The sequence below is a fragment of the Micropterus salmoides genome, unplaced genomic scaffold (assembly GCF_014851395.1).
Source record: "Micropterus salmoides isolate LMB-PRFRI ecotype aquatic unplaced genomic scaffold, ASM1485139v1 Ms_hic_scaffold_8, whole genome shotgun sequence".
In the NCBI taxonomy this organism is placed as follows: Eukaryota; Metazoa; Chordata; class Actinopteri; order Centrarchiformes; family Centrarchidae; genus Micropterus; species Micropterus salmoides.
The window spans coordinates 28,010,429-28,025,858 of record NW_024044570.1 but is presented as its reverse complement, the minus strand read 5'-3'; the positions used below and the strand labels follow the sequence as shown (position 1 = coordinate 28,025,858).

General features: G+C 39.2%; 1 protein-coding gene across 6 annotated transcripts in view; it reads left to right on the top strand.

Annotated features, from left to right (window-relative positions):
• si:dkey-246g23.2 (solute carrier family 66 member 2) overlaps positions 1 to 3,139 on the top strand; it is a 66,115-nt gene extending 62,976 nt beyond the window's left edge. For 5 of the 6 annotated variants that reach the window (XM_038707219.1, XM_038707221.1, XM_038707218.1 and 2 more), the window contains exon 6: positions 929 to 3,139. In XM_038707219.1, coding sequence (XP_038563147.1) covers positions 929 to 994 — 66 coding nt within the window. In that variant the 3' untranslated portion in view covers positions 995 to 3,139. The remainder of the gene's footprint in view (positions 1 to 928) is intronic. The other variant, XM_038707222.1, reaches the window with a different exon arrangement.
• Positions 3,140 to 15,430: the final 12,291 nt, after the last annotated feature.

Sequence of the window (15,430 nt, the reverse complement as noted above, 5' to 3'; positions counted from 1 at the left end):
ACCATCTGACCTGCTGAATGTAGGCTATCTGAGTTATGAAATGATATTGTGCTTTTGACGGATGTGAAAAAATGCAGAGCATGAGCTGTCCACGTGAAATGGAGTATGTCTATAGACTGAAGTGCATGAAGATTTCTTTTACCTTTACAAGCATCAACAACGATTGTTTGCTTGTTAGAGTTCAGCTCTAGCTCAACCTGCCAATTTTCACAGTGGTGAGCGGGAGGTTGGCTGTTTGTCCGGGGAGAACTCGCTGGGAAAAATAACATTACCATTCACACTTCACTCTAAAAGGGGGGAAACTGCCGGTAGCCTAATTATGTGCGTGTATTTTACAAGACGAAGCGAGCATGCACGTTTGGGTTTATGTGCCATGCTATGCTTATACTTGTACTGTGCTTGTACTGCTTGTACTTCACACAACAAGCAGCTGTTAGCTAACATCACAGGTGTTCTGCTCTGTTTGAATATTTGTGTGACTGTCTGCTTTGCATAAGGCAGAAAATATATTAAAATGTTTAAATTGCACAGATAAATACATGCATACTGCATCTAAAGCGCAAACCAATTGGTCAACACCAATAAATAGTCAGCGCCATCAAGTGGAATAAACTAAATTAGCTGCCAGCTAGCTTTAATGCTACTTGAAAGAAAATTTAAAATAGTGGACAGCCAACCTATTTAAGTGCTCTATTTTCTGTATATTTTCCTGCATTATGTCTTATTTCTTTCATCTGCAGTGTTAAAATGACCATTATATATTTTATATATATATTTTTTGTACGACAGTAATTATTGAGCTTGAGATTTACTGATAGGCGAATTTAGTTTCCACTGTCTTAATACTAAGCGTGTTTCTTCAAGAGAAAACTCTATTCTCTCTGTCCTCACACCTTCACTGTGTCCCTCTGTGTCTCCATTGCTCCAGTGTGAAGATGGTGCTGCTGTGGATGGCTGGCGACGTCTTCAAGACAACCTACTTTGTGATGAATGAAAGCCCGACTCAGTTCTGGGTTTGCGGTTCAGCCCAGATCCTAATCGACGTGGCCATCCTGCTGCAGGTCGTTTTCTACAGCCAAGACACACGGGCCAAGCTAGGTTGAACATGGCTGTTGCTTTGGGCAACATAAAAACCAGGGCTTGTGTGTAAATTTCTGCGAGGCTTTTTAATAAAATGAGCTACAAAGTTGATTATAAGGATAGTTATTATCGGAGACATGTAGCACCATCAAGATAGATCTTTTGGGTCTGTTTTTAGTGTTCAGCCTTGATTCAAAGTATTCTGTCATATGTGTATATTTCATGAAGATCCAAACTATTTACCTTCAAGTGCAATTAAGCAAACATTTTTTTTGGTGCATTTTTAGCATTTTATACTATTTATTTGTTGTCTGTTGAACATTACTTGTATCCTGAAGTGTAGTGGACATGGAAACTGTAAGAGGGAAACATTACTCACATTGGCAGCACACTAACAGCAGATCTGTGCTGCTGTAATGACAGCTGTAATAACCAGTAGCCCTGCAATGGAATCTACTGCCTGACTGATGAGTCTCCCACTTCACACTCCACACCTCACTGGACCTGTTTTCATACATTGTGTGTGTGTGTGTGTGTGTGTGTGTGTGTGTGTGTGTGTGTGTGTGTGTGTGTGTGGCATGCTGGCTTGCTGGTGTGTCTTTACAGCTGAAATTGATTTTTGCCGTTGGCATCCAGTGCCAAGCCAAGGCCACAGAATGTACAAGTAATGGTGACTACATAGGACATCAATCTGTGTGTTATGACTCGTGCTCTTTTGCTTTGTGGTTTTAATTGACAAGCAATCCAGGCCTTCCACAAAAGAAACGAAAAACAACGTAACAATAGGGCCACGCTGCAATGCTTTGCACTGTACACGTCAGACTTCGGGTCAAAATATGTAACGTAATGTAACAGTATTACTGAATATTTGCGGCATTGTCAATCAAACATGTCATCGTCCCAATACTTGTTTTTAGTATCCCATCATTTGCTGCAATGTCTTTTTGTTCTTTCAAGTTTCGCTATTGCTTAAAGATTAATCATTTCATTGAAAAATTGTATTGTCATTATAAGGCATTATAAGGTCAAAGGAGAATCTAACAAAATTGTTAAAGGAGAGGCACTCCCTTCTGTTCTTGTATATTGTGAATCAATTTGCGTCATCTCTTTGTGTACATATCAAAACACCTACTCACAGGGAATGTTGGAATATCTTGAGATGATGTGTTTGATGGATGTATCTCACTGTGCCACATCATGTATGAGTCTTTGCATCCAGAAACGCTTTTCTGCTGATGCTGTAATTCATGTCATATATTTGGGGATTGGTCAAAATTATATTTATAGAAGTCTCCCCGGTTGCTGATACTGCAAGTTGGCGGCTTTGTTGTTCTGTGACCTCCCACTGTGAAATTCACTCCATGTGGATATACATGCATTCTTCAATGCTAGTTATCTCATATTTCATCTTTTGGCCAGATTGTAAGCTGTATGTGTCTTATCTCCTGCACCCTGAATACCCCAGTTGTATTGCAGTTGCTTTATTTCTTATTACCAGATGTATATCTTTATATTATCTCCCTCAGTAGAGACTCAGAACGGCAACCTCATTGGACGTAGTTTAATATTGGGTCTCCCTGTAGCCTTTTCTTCTCAAGGGCAGTAGGACAGATTACTGCCTGGTTGTGATAATCGCTCAGCCAAGTTATATTACAATAAACGTACGTGTTGCCTTACTACTACAGTACTAATAAGAATTATGTGGTTTGTCATTTCTGAGGAGGGAGAGGGTTGGACTGTTACTTCTACTAGATGCGATATATATTTCATGTGTATTATGAAACAAGTTATTAATTATCAGTTATGGCAAAAAAAAATTGTGTGAATTTTAGTTACTGTTGTAATGTTCGCTGATGTTTCTTCAGGTAATGTATTCACAGGATCTTTGAAACCAAAGGTGTAACCAAAAGTAAGTGTTGCCTTTAATTATTTTATAGTTTACCAAACCAGACTTCTCATATCATGTAACACTATGAGGGTTACCACAGGATATAAAGGTATATGGACATGTCGAAAATGAATCATGTTATTTTCTCAAATATAAACTATTTATATTTCAGCATGTGGTCTTGTGTGGTTACTGTTACATGGAGCATGTTAAGAAGAAAAAAGTTTGAAAAAAATCTGATTTGATCTGAGCCCAGCAGGCTGCTACTGGCTGGATTTAGACAGGATTTCTACCCAAAATCAATCATATAAGGGTAAAAAAAAACATGATTTTTTTTTTACCCTTAAAAAAAAAAAGGGGAGGGGGCTCTTTTGTCCTGGGAAAACCTTGAATTCCTCTATTTGAAAGGATTGAGAGTGTGTACCTGTGCACCAAATAAATCATGAAAAAAGATTGAGGCTGAGCCGGACTGTGCCTGCTGCTGGACACACAAGAGGGAAATTGATGAGTGGGGGTTAATTAAGATATGTATTGCTTCAAGGATTTATCCCCTCTGGCTAATGCATCATCACACACAGATGCATACACCAAGACGGCTGACAGTCAGTGCAGAGAAGCACTGCTGTATAGATAGTAAAATATTAACATGGATACAGTAGATAATGGGAGGCTCTCTATGGTTTATGGATGAGTTGGACAAGGGCAAACTGTGTTGTCCATCCATTAATAATAATACATTGCCTACAACACAGACCGGAGCCTCTGTGTACTTGTACCTGGATCAGAGAGTCTGCCTGATTGTATTCCCTCTAATGTTCAGCCAACAAAGACACATGTCTGTGAAACATTCAAGGTATTTCATAGTAGATCTTCGTCATAATGGACCCCGTCTGGCCTGCCATCTGTGTCTCCCTGTCCTTTTGTCTACCCATCCATCAGCTGACCATCCGACAAGACTGTCTATACAGTGGCTTGTTTTAATGATTTATGAGGTGGGCTAAAATAGTCCACCTGTACTTCACGTCTGTGATGTGCTGCACTGCCCTGTCCCGCACCATTTATTAATGACAGTGTGTCGTCATGCTGGGAAAGAGAGTAATGTGCACTTTTCATCCCCACTGAGTTTTCTAAACTTCAGTTCATAAGCAAATCAATTTTAACCAGTCTTTACTACAAAGAGAAATCCCTTTTACTGCCTATCAGTTCTGGAATATTTATTTTGAAAAATTATCTGTTAGGAAAAACATCTAAAATGCTTTTATTCTCAGAAATGTAGATTTGAGGAACTTTTTCAGCCCAGAGTGGCAGTCTGCAAACCTCTTGCTACTGCTTGTAAAGCTTTAATGCTATGAGCGCATGGCAACTGAGATGAGCATGTTAACATTTCGATCAACTCAAAAATTAAAGGGACACAGTTTAGTGGTATGTTAGTGACTAAATCAAACTCAAACTGTGAAAGGCATAGCATAATGTAAAATATGTTTGTGGCTATTACTTTTATTTTAATAGATTATAAGATCTGCAATGGACTGGCGACCTGTCCAGGGTATACCCCGGTTTTCGCCAATGTCAGCTGGGATTGGCTCCAGCCCCCCGCGACCCTGTACACAGGATAAGCGGTTGACGATGGATGGATGGATGGATGGAAGATTTTAAGATTTTGAATGCAGGACTTTTTACTTATAACATTTTTTTTTTCATTGCGGTATTGCTTTTACTTAAGTAAACGATCCGATACCTCTTTCAACATTGTTGTTCAGTAAATCGCAGCTAAATTGTTTGATAAAACAATGTTGATCATAGCACTTGTTTATGACTTACTTCCAAGAACAATTCATGCCGTAGTTGTGTGGCCTTGTTTACTATAATCAACAGCACCCGGGTGTGTATATTTTGAAAAAAATGTAAATCAATTCAACTTAGATGGACTTCATCCATCTCTTACTCATGTTTCCACAAATAGCTTTAGTTCTTGGGAACCTTTTGTTTTGCCAGCACTTCAGTTATCACTCCACATATAGCCATCCATATTTTTGGGAATGCAGGCCCCGTAGCAGGCAGATGGTCTTATATTAGTGGGCCCAGGTAAGCAGCAGAACCAGCCTAAAAGCACTTCAGCTGGAGAACGGAAGAAAATTGATCTCTTGTCTTGTCATCAGAACTAATAAAAACATTTTATTGCTCATTTCTAGTCGGAGCTGCTTCTGAAAGTGACCTTTGATCCCCCCCCACAAGAGAAGAGGCTATGATGACAGAAGGCAGGACAAACAGAGGAAAAAATATCTTGGTATTTTGGGAATTTGACAACCAGATGGTCTTCCAATCCAGTGTTGTTCCTTCTCCATGCAGGCACGGAAAGCAGGAGAGGAGAGAGGGAGACTTAATATGAAAAACAAGCTACAGAACTATGCAGTTTATATTATTACAGTCAGTGCCAGCAGTAGAGAGTGGATGCAAGGGTTAACAGTGAAATCACTAGACAAAAGAACTGAATATGAGGCACCAAAGGGAAAGACAGAATGTAACTGTATACTTTTGGGAAATGTAGTGTAGCCAGATGGTCCTAGCTAGTCCAGGACAGCCAGCCCCCCGACCCCCCAGGCATGTAATGACAGGCCGGGCACAGAAGGACAGGATCAAACTCTCAAAATGGATGTTGCATGTATCTCTTTTTTTTTTCCTAGGTCACAGACTGCGGCAAACAGAGGAATTTGAAGGGAGGAAGAGAAGAAGACAACATAGAGAGTGGGACAAAGTCTGAAGAATACTCCAGTATCGTTAAAAATTCCAGTGTTTGAGAATTTAGGGGCATAAAAGCATGTTTTCAATTTGACAACAATGTACTTTGAAAAGTCTTCGTTGCTTTTATTGTATTTGGTTCCTGCACCAATATAAGAATATCTAATTTGAAGCCTTCACTTCAGATTTTAAAAGCATGTCTAATAAGAAATGTGAAGTCACATCACATTACTTTATATGTCGTGCAGCTTCTCGGTGTAGAGTGTACTTTGTGCATTTATTATGTATAGGGACTGTATAGGGAACAGAGAACAGATTTCTTGCTACAGTACATGGAACAAGGGGAATAGCTGTTGCAGATAATCCATCAAAGAGAGAATTATTATGACACCTCTGCAGAATAATCCTGCCTCCTATGTATCTTGTACTTTTTCTTTGTTTTTAGCTAAAAAAAACATCAATGAATTTGTTCATCAGCAGAAAATTTATGAACAAGTTTGAAAATTAATTAATCAAGTAACTATTTTAGCAAAGAAATACCAAAAATTCCAGCTTCGTTTTGTATCCAAAAGTGTATATTTCCCGGTTATCTTAGTCTTCTATGAATGAGATATCTTTGGGTTTTGTACTTCTTGGGAAATGTGGATGTTGTGACGTTTTTTAACCATTTCTCTGACATTTCATGGTAAAATCAATGAATGAAAAATGAGTGAATAAAGAAATGAATTAGCAGATTTATCAATAATGAAAATAATTGTTAGTTGCAGCCTTTTTCACCACCTACTGCTTATACTAGTCGTATCTGTCAGTGAGATTGCCATAAGCAAAAAGCAAATTTAAAAAAGCTATACAGTCTTTAGTACCAAGCAAGCAGCCACTTGTAATTTACATCAATCAATTTACACAAAAAACAGGGCACTTTTCATTTAGGTATTTATTTTCCTCTTTCAGCAAAGCTCAGTGACTGTGGAAGGGGGAAACAAGGCCTGAAGCAGGCAGATGGTATAGAGGCTCAGTGCAGTTTCAAGCCGCACAAAGAGGAGGGAATGACCCAGCAGGATGGAGATCAAACCCGCTCTGATGGATGGTCTCATCTGGCCTGCGACTTCAACCCGGGAGTCCAGACCACAACAGAGATCAGAGCAGAGCATCACAGGTCACACATCCTACCACAGGCAAAATGTAAAGACACGCATTACAGCTGAGACAATCTATAAATGAATCTATATGCAGTGAACTCTGCATGGGTTATTCTACAGAAGGGATTCTGCTGCAGTAGGTTTTGCAGGAAAGGGTCTGTTTGAGGCTCCTGCAGCCACTATAACTGTATAGATAGGAACATGTTTCTAAGGCCCCATCCACACTACTCCGTTTTTGTTTAAAAATGGAGTTTGGAAACGAATACAATCTCCGTCCCCACCAGTGTTTTAGCTGCGTTTCAGAGTTGATGTCTGTCTACATTAAAACAACTGAAAACGCTCGTCGAATGGCCGTTCACATACGCTGGGCATGCGCGTGCCGGTATAAGCATAAAGCAGATGGTCTCGCTCTTCCGTATTTACAGAAGATTTGGCGAATGTATAAAGTACTATAGACGAAGAGCTGCACAAGATATTTTTTTTTGCATGGATCAGTAACGAGCTGGGACTGTTACTGAATGTAATACAGGAGGCAGAAAAAACTGACTGGGAGTTGTCGCAAAGTAAATACAGTGACATACACAGTGGTGCTATAGCCTAAGTTTTATTTGCACAGTACAAAATATTTTAATAAAAATACCAAATCAAAAACTCTGTCAGTAGCATTGTGTTTGTGCTTTTCATGACTTATAAGAACCATTCAGAGAGCCAAACGTGAGCGTCTGCATCATCGTAAAACGCTCTCCGGAGTTTCAAAACGATAAACAGGGTCGGCAGCGTTTTCAAACTTCTCCATTTTAGGTCTTTGTTTTAGCCGTTTTTTTGTCTGGAGAGGAGGTGCAAACGTAGCAAAAGGTCTCCGTTTTAAATAAAAAACTCAGTGTGGATGGGGCCTCAGTCTCTCCTTGAGGATGCCCTTAACTTACACCAACTGCTCCCCTGTGGAGCGCATGTTTTCCTTTGCTTCCGCTGACATTTCTCCATCTGAAGTCCACAGATGGCCAAATGGCTCTTTTTTACATCATCTTGTTCTCACTCAAGATTATTTTGGAATCATTAGTTCTGTGAAGGGTTCATCTCTCTGTGAGGTTTTGCCAGCTTGTCCGTGTGAGTGTGTGCGCTCGTATTGACTGCTGCGTGCCTGCGTGTGGGTGTGTTTACATGAAGTCTATCACGACGAAGAATGCAGCACAGCAAGTGTCATGTTACATAGAACAACGACATCAGTTACTATTGTTACAGTGGAGCCAGAAAAACATACCAGCCGGCCAGTAAACAGATAAGCAACGACAAAGGCTCCTGGAAACTCCTGGAAAGGGAAGATGACAGAAGAAGTGTATACCAGTGAGTGCTGTGGAAAGAATTCCGCTGGCACAGAATATCAGCTCAGTGGGGTTTACTGCAGAAGGAACAATGCAGATAACAATGTCTTTCACAGAAAAAGTGAGCGACAATATACTTCTATATTCTTTCTTCTGCGTATCGTTTAATTTTACTGTTTAATTGGAAATTTCACACATCCCACAAAACAGTGATTCAGACACATAAATAGAACAACAACTCACAACAACATTAAAAACACTAACATTAAACTCAGGGAGTCAAATAAAGGCAAAGGACTAAATGTTCTGGAGAGTGATGCTGAATAAGTGGGAGTGAATGGTTGGGAAAGGGCAAAAGTTCAGTGTTGGAGTTAGGATGGGCTAAGATATTTACTGAAGCTAATTTATTTCTCATGTAACTTATTTAAACCCTTGTTGAGGATGAGTGCTATTGTGTATGGTAGAATGTTTATTTGGCATTACCGCAATCTTTACTGTATGCTATTGGAAAAAGCAAGAGTTTTTCTTTTGAATTGGATGTAAAAAATGTTATCATTAAACATAATCAGTGGGGATGTTCTTCTCTGGTGACTGGGTTACATAGACAGATGTGTTTTGAATAGTGGTGAAACAATCAGTCGGTTGAGTCTGAAGCAAGCGGGGAACCTCCGGGTCTGAAAAGTGAAGCCACACGGAAGTAACTTAAACCTGCATTCTATCAAACGGCCAGCAGGGTGGCGACTCCTGTGGTTGCAAGAAGAATTAGAAATAATTATAAAATGACCCTTCTTCTCAGCTTATTAGTAAACACTTAGTAAACACTTTCCTAATGAGTTTATGATCCCAATGATTAGATTCAAGTCTTCTTCAACACCGCATGATTCATTTAGTAAATGATGGTCCCATTTAGGGGAAAATAGATGATAAAGCAGTTAATGCTTTAGGGCGGGACTACCTTGTGATTGACCTGTCAATCAGGCTAAAGGCGAATCGTTTCAAATGCACTGTGTAAAGTTAACCAGTGACGTTGAAAAACCTTATTAGAAGTCAGCTGTTAATTTTTCCAGTAAGTACGTTTTGTTTTAAGCCTGTTTTTCACTGGCAAAGTTAAAGGGAATTACAGATGCACCCAGCTAACCAAGCTAGCTAGCTCCACCGTCTTGTCCAAATGTCCCATTCCTAGTTGCAAAAAATCGACATGGTGGCGGCCAAAAAGCCAAACTTGAGCAGTCTGCAAACCAACAGGTGACATCACGGTGACTACGCCAACTTCTTTTATACAGTCTATGGCCTGAAGACTGCAAGTGTGAAAGTGAAAAAAATCTGACAGAGCTAGAATAAAGTGAGCTTAGCAGATGTCCATAGCATGTTCCTCATCTCTGCTTAAGGCTAAACACTTGAGGCTATATTAGCCACTACTAGCTTAACACACCTGAAACTATGACCAAACTGTTGATGGTCAAGCTTTGAGGATAACATAGCTGCCAGGTTTTGCCAAGGAAGAAGAATGCATGAAATAAAAATAATGATATCTCTGGTTCTGCTGCATCAATTTTGATATATTTTGTCCACCTTTTGTAACCAATGTTACATTATGCAATGTTAAATTGATGAGGTGCAATTTTTTTAGCCATTGTTTATTTACCATAACCAAAAGTAGTTAACCACATGGTAGTTGCCATGCACAGATATTGTAGAAAGTGTAACTTTAAACAGAAAAACTTAAATTGAATGTAATTAGGGCTTTGCAGAATCGTCCAATATCAACGTTCTTGTCTTGTGATAAGTCGATTAAACGATTAATCGATTAGTTGAGTTACAGAAAAAAATTTATATAATTAATTAAATAATTTCTGTTTTGCATCATTGTGAAGTAAATATTTTGGGATTTTGGACTGTTGGTTGGACAAAACAAGCAACATGAAAAGGTCATACACTCTAAACACTCATTATGACGGCATCTTGTTTTCTTTTTCAAAACTAAACTATAAATGATTCCATAAGTTAGTTTTATAGAGAGAAGTGCAGTCCGAGAGTGAAATATCCACCTTGTCACTGTGCCACAGCTGGCCCCCAATTTGAAACAGAATAGCCAGCATTTTGTGTTGTTTGCCCATATGTTCTCTGGCTCAGAGAGGTGTGTGTGAGTATGCGCAGTCCACGCCCCCTTTTTCTCAATGTTTGCCTCAGCAGCACTCTACTGCTTTCTCTCCTCTGTTCACTAGTTTGCATGTAAGGTCACGTAACACACTCATATACACACATTTACTCATCCCCCCCACACACACACACACACCAGCTGTTTTCTCCACACTAAGACAAACTGCTGCAGCAAAAGCAGCCGACAGGAAAGCCTCACTAAAAACCTCAGTGGCATATTTAACTATAAATTCCTCTGCCCTTGCCATTCTCTGGTTAGGGTTAGATGAAGACTGCCAAAAGCCTTTTTCACAATCTTTTCCACACTCTCAATCCCTCCATTCCCTCAGCAATTAGCTCAGGATTAGATTGAGGTCATTACCCTCAACTCCAGTGCGTTCCCATTTTGTATAACATTTTAATCAATTCCAATTCTTTTCCCATCGAAACCAGTTTCTTTGGCACCTTCCTCCATCTTTTTATACTCTTCAGTTTAGATTCAAATTAAACCACCTCTAATCTGGCAGCTAAACTGGGACTCTATTGTAGCTTCTTGGACTACTAATCTTCCGGTGGAAGCTATTTTCTGCTCTTAGGTGAGGTAATTATAATGTATTTTTATATGGAAAGAAGTTTATGACACAAAGGGGCTGCACATGCCACTGAACACCAGCCTCCAGACTATCTATTGGACAGGTGATGTAAGCAAGAGGGGTTAATAATGCTGATGATGCAGACAATGATAAACTTGGCCATGATGAAGATGATGATATGGGCCATTACCCTCAGTGGCACCAGTGATGAACCAATTTCCTCCCACAGTTACTTGAGGGGTAGAAGGCAGAGCCTCTATCCGCAATATTTCTCAGTCCAAAGGGTTTACGCACCGTTACTGACTACCTACCTATTAGCTTGATGATCTCAGGCTTTACAGCACATCTCAGAGCATTTGGATGATGGGGATTTAACCAGAGGTCATCTGTGTGATCTGACTGCCAAGACAACGTCAACTTCTACAGAGCTTCTTGTGATTAAGTCTCTAGTTAGTTACAAGCTGGAAAAGAAAATAGATACATAATCTCATTAAACTCATTTGGAATTCTAAGGTTCTCTCTGGATAATGATGAGAGAGGCTGAATATCAGCTAAAAGATTTTACAGCAAAGTGCTGAATGATAATAAGTGTTAGTCACAAAGTCTTTAATTCTATAGGGTGGTTTGGCTCTGACAACTGCTGCTGACAACCACAGACTTCCATTTGAAAGGCTAACTAAATTAACACATATAGTGTAAGCTGCACATGTAGTTTAAACCCGTCATTGGTGCTATTCACTGTTTTGGTGGAATATTTATTTGGCATCTAATGAACTAATTCAATGTTTCACGGCAGTTTTGGTGAATAAACTAACCACCTTAAAGGTCCAGTGTGTAATATTTCTGAGGATCTATCGATAGAGATGCGATATAGGATCCATACCTATGTTTTCAGTGGTGTATAAAGACCTTACATAATGTTTTTATTACCTTAGAATGAGCCATTTATATCTACATAACTGCGGGTCCCCCCATCCATGGACGTCTAAAGTAGCTGCAAACGGACAAACATCGCTACAGAGCACATTTCGTCACTGCATGCTTCTTGTTCTACTTCTGGTAGAATTCAGCCAGTGTAGACACTCATCACTATGTTTAATACAAACGTTCAAAGAAGAAGAAGTACTAATAATATAAGCTTTGCATCGGAGCAATACGTTCAACCATTAGATGGTGGATGAGACTATAAGACATAATAATGACTTGATGTTGTTCAGTTAGCTAAGTTGGTAAAGTGCAGGACTTACAACTCAAGGGTTTAGTGTTTGATCCCACCTTGGAACAACTTTTTTTTTTCTCTCTTCAACAAATGGATTCTGCAGCGAATGTTTCTCAGATCAAGGCATGTGCTGCACTGTTTGTGTTTCGGTGTCAGTATTTCCAGGTAGAAGACAATTACAGGAATGTAGTTTTCTGCCGGCTCTTTCAGAGGTTTGTCAAGCAGGCTACAGACTCTTTTAATGTCGTTCAGAATTTTTCATAGTAAATGCTCAGTTCAACTCCAAATACTGCATTACAGTAAACAAGCTTCTCTTGCTTTTATTTTGTAGGCAAAACCACTGAAGAGGAAGTGATTATGTGAGTAACTGTTGCTGCCATGACTGAGATCTATTTCAGCAAAGCTATCAAAGTATTTATTTATTTATATTTTTTGCACTGTCAAAGCACCATAATCTGGCAGTGGGCCAGATATTATTGATGGTGGGCAGTTTTGGTGATGATACATAATCACAGAGAGAATTAATGTGTTTCATTTAGCAATGTTTGTATAAACTTTATCTAATGTGTGGTTTATAATGCACTGTGGTGTAGAAACAGTCACAACTTTACACACACTTGGCTTACATTTTCCATGTTATCTGTCAGTGGCCAAATCGCAGTAACATATGGTTTTACTGAATAATTAAGTAAATATAACTTCTTAAAAAATATACCTAAAGAAACCTCATTTCTTGACTGGCTACTCTCTGCTGTCTCAGAAGAGACACCAGCTTTGGCAATGTTGTTGTTTCACATTCATGCCAATAAAGCTGAATTGAATTGAATTGAATTGAGAGACACTAACTCAATAGCTGCATATTGATTTGAAATATATTGTGTATAATGGCTAAACGAAAAATCTAAACTGTATCTTATATGTTGCTACACAAAAATCAGACAATCTTGCCAATAGACATAACTACAGTAAGATTAAACTATCACTAAGGTAATGCAGTTAGGTAACTAATGTTATTAGTCCATTTTGTCTCTAAGTCCCTATCAATTTTGTATTTCTATCACTTACCTAGACCTTACCTTTGATCTCTGGAACACCTAAACAGAAATGTACCTAAATTAAGCCCTTAATTTAAGACAACACTAGCACTAGAGGTAAATTCAGTTGTAAAAGTTGCTAAATGTACAAAGTACAAAGAGAAAACATACCAATCCTTTCTCATGTCAACCTATTTTTCAAATACAAACCCCTCACATTTTAATATTAAAATGTCAGAATAAACCAAACAACATGCAGAATCCATAACTTAACCTATTACTGGAAAAGTAAAGCACCACTGTGGTTACAGCAACAATCACAGTGACAGCGACAGCTAATGTGTCACCCCGTGGCTGTAATCATGAGCCCGGCTGCAGCCTGTCTTATTCAGGCTCAGCAGCAGTTGTGAGAGAGCTATAGGTTAACTAGCTGCTAGTTATCTATCTAGCTGCAAAGAGACAGACTTGCATCTGAGCCAGCCACAGCTGAGGGTGTGCCCGCTACTACATAATACTATATATTCTGTTTATACAGTGAAGTCTTTCTCTATGGAATGCAAAACTTATTGTGAGGGAATCCAAAACTTCATACTTTAACTTAACCTTTCAGGGGCTCTGTAAATTTGTAATGTTGCGCAATGCAGTGAGTTTGCTGTGTGTGTCACCTTCCTCTGTAAGAAAGTAATTATCCAGGCACAGATGTTAGCAATGCTCTTGAGATCCAAGGCAGAGGTGTCCTCCCCTCCCTCACCCTGAGGGAGGCACTTGATGGCTAGTGGGTGAGAGGACAGAGAAGGGAGGAGGTGGCGGGAAGAGGAGGAAGATGAGTCAAGAGGAGGAGAGGCGAGGGGAAGACGGGTGAGTCTGACTGTGAAGAAAAAGACTAGAAGAAAAGGCTATGTGACAGAGATGGGAGGACATATAAGAAGGAAAAGATGATTAAAAGAAAGGGAGTTAAAAGGCTATGAACAGGACCACGTACATTTCTGTCTCCTCATTAGAGTGTGCTGGGATGTTAAAAAAAAAGGTGATGGAAGTCTGTTGAGAAAAACGGCCTCTCCATCACAGTAAATGTTTATAGTAGCAATATGACGATAGCATAACAAATGCCTTGTATGGCAGCTGTGCAGTCCATGAAGCCTTTAATTTTACAATTTCATGCCTAATCACACCTTTCTTCCAATCAGCTTACATGAAAGTATGTGTGGCTGTCACAGATTATGTTTACAGTTTTCTTCTGTCAGGAAGTCCCTTTTACTCTGTATGTATCACAGTGTGTAATGATTATGTGTAATGTACATGCAATGTATGTGTAAATTATTTCACATTAGTGCAACTCACTTTCTATATTCATGCTGCTGACTTATGAATGATTGCTGCATTATTTCTGAGCAGCTGAACTCAGTCCACCAGTGCTTTGTGTCCACAGCACACCATGGAAGTAGCTTGCTGAAAGGTGTTTCCAAGTGCTCACTGATTGACCTTGACTCTGCTGTAGAGATGTTAAAAGGGTGAAAGAGGGAAGGGAAGTGGGAAGGATTTTCTAAGCCTTGAAAAGCTCTTTTGTTGAGCAATGTAGTGCTACATGAACATTTTCACATGTTTACTATAATAGAGAAATACTTAAAGCTGCTCGAATAAGTATTTTTACATCAGCAATGGGTCAAATGTAAAAGGTTTTTGTTCGTAGCGCCCAACCCACCAAGAATTATCACCCAACTTTTCAGTTCCCCTTAGCTCTACAAAGCATTTTAGCCTTTTTTCAGCTCATTGTTTTGTTTTTATGTCCCGCAATATTAAAGTTTTGGTTCCACCTCATAGCTCTCATGAGTCTCGTTTTATGCTGCAGCAGGCAGTTTATTTCGGCACTAAAGCTCTTAAAGATCCACTATACAATACCCGCCCATCACCAAATGGCAGACAAAGTTAGCGATTAGCTAAGTCATGGAGCATTTAGCAGCTAAAGAGCCACATATGTCACTCAAAAGTTGATGGAGCCCAAAACAGAGGTAATATTACAGTTAAAATTGGACTCCATATTTAGGCTGATGTTGTTCCTGTCTGCTGAATGTGTAAATAAGCAACTGTATGCTATCAAAAACAATAAAACCCCATTAATATCGATGTAACATTTGAAACCAAGCTTTTTCAACTAGGACAACCTCATGAGCAAGTAATAAACAAAAACAGACGTTTTTCTTTTAAATCACTGTTAGTGGGCCATATGTAAAAATGAAAACAGAATCAAGTAAATAAACAATGCAGTTACATTAGGAG